General features: G+C 50.5%; 1 protein-coding gene across 1 annotated transcript in view; it reads left to right on the top strand.

The window, feature by feature from the left end:
• Positions 1-1,750, top strand: part of LOC106816557 (sodium- and chloride-dependent taurine transporter-like) — a gene marked incomplete at its 5' end in the record, with an annotated part of 10,491 nt that overhangs the window by 4,361 nt on the left and 4,380 nt on the right. Inside the window, 2 exon segments of the mRNA XM_014821184.1 lie at positions 867-991; positions 1,357-1,469. Of these exon segments, the coding sequence (XP_014676670.1) occupies positions 867-991; positions 1,357-1,469 (238 nt within the window).

The raw sequence follows: 1,750 nt of genomic DNA, 5'->3' as shown, positions 1-1,750 counted from the left end.
GAGAGAGAGAGAGAGAGAGAGAGAGAGAGAGAGAGAGCAAGAGAGAGAGAGAGCGAGAGAGAGAGAGAGAGCGAGAGAGAGAGAGAGAGAGAGAGAGAACCCCACAGACAGAGCGCGCAAGAGAGAGAAAACCAGATCGTGCGAGAGCGAGCCATAGCCGGGGCACCCGCGTCTGCCACGCGTCGGGGGTCAACCCCGCCCCCTCCCCCTCCACCACCAACTCCACGTCAGCGGAGTGCCACACGGTGGCTTCCGTCGCCCGTGAAAGCTGATCCGCTCATAGTAGGATGGCCCAGCATCGGACGCCACGCGCCACGAGACTTGCGTAAGACGAGCTGCCAGTTAAAAGCCGGCTGTCACCGACAGAGTGGTGGCATAGCGTCGCGGCGTGCGTCCGAGAGCGAGCGGGAGAGAGAGAGACCGAGATACAGAGAGCGAGAGAAGGGGAAGATAGAGCGGGAGAGAGACAGAGAGAGAACGAGGCAAGAAAGGGAAGAGTGATCAATACTGACGAGGGAAACAGCTTACACCGAACGAGAGGCGATAGGTAGAGACGGAGAAAGAGAGAGAGAGAGAGAGAGAGAGAGAGAGAGAGAGAGAGAGAGAAAGGGAGAGAGGGAGAGGGAGAGAGAGAAAGATAGACNAGGGAGAGATAAGCAGTAGAAGTTGAGACGGAGACGAACGAGCGACGAAGAAGAAAGAGCAGAGGATGAGATCGGAGAGCAGGAGCGAGGACGGGAAAGAATGAAGAGACGAGAGAGAGAGAGAGCCGACGAGCGAGATGACGAGAGAGATGACGACTGATCGAGAAGAGAGAGAGAGAGAGAGAGAGATGTAATGCGGATATTTTTCGATTTGATTTGCAGAGATTCGCTCATCATCTGCGTCGTCAACAGCTTCACTAGTCTCTACGCTGGCTTTGTCATCTTCTCTGTGCTCGGATACATGGCGAATGTGCTGGGAGTCGAAGTCAAGGACGTCGCTGCCGCTGGTAAGCACAGACATCAAACCTTCATATATATATTGCACGAGCCGCGTTTGGTCTCTCAGTTGCGTCCTCCGACAAGAAAGTAAGCATTATAAAACTACTGATATGTCCCAACGTTCTACCATATTAAACACACGATTTCCCACCAATCTATCGATATCATATAAGTTCATTGGAGCATTTCTGTCATAATGGAGCAATGATAATTAATAATGTTAAATGAGAACTTGGAAACTTAAAGTAACATATGACTGATCATTTCCTTTCCGAGTATGAACAGCCAAAATCCGCGCAGAACTCTTCAACGGCAATATGTAAATCACGCGTAATTTCGCGCGTGTGATGTCTCACAAGTGTCTCTTCTACAGGACCTGGTCTAGCGTTTATAGCTTACCCGAAAGCCGTCAGCCTGATGCCTGCCGCTCCTGTCTGGGCAGTTCTCTTCTTCATCATGATCCTGCTGCTCGGTGTGGACAGTCAGGTATTTGGTCGACGCGTGAACTATTTCATAAATACTGTTTTAATACTTTAATACCGGTTAAGTTACCTTTTAATACTGTTTTAATACTGGTGCATCAGGGTCATGTGTGTGTGTGTGTGTGTGTCAATCGTGTGTGGGGTGAAAATTGCGGTTTGGTTTAACGCTAGGTTTGGGGCTAAAGTTCTCCCCCCTCTCTCATTCTCTCTCTCTCGCTCTCTCTCTCCCTCCCTCTCTTCCTCTCGGTCTCTCTCTCTCTCTCTCTCTCTCGCTCTGTCTCTCCC

Source organism: Priapulus caudatus, unplaced genomic scaffold (assembly GCF_000485595.1).
Source record: "Priapulus caudatus unplaced genomic scaffold, Priapulus_caudatus-5.0.1 Scaffold32, whole genome shotgun sequence".
NCBI classification, from domain to species: domain Eukaryota; kingdom Metazoa; phylum Priapulida; class Priapulimorpha; order Priapulimorphida; family Priapulidae; genus Priapulus; species Priapulus caudatus.
This window is presented reverse-complemented; position numbering and strand designations above follow the sequence as displayed.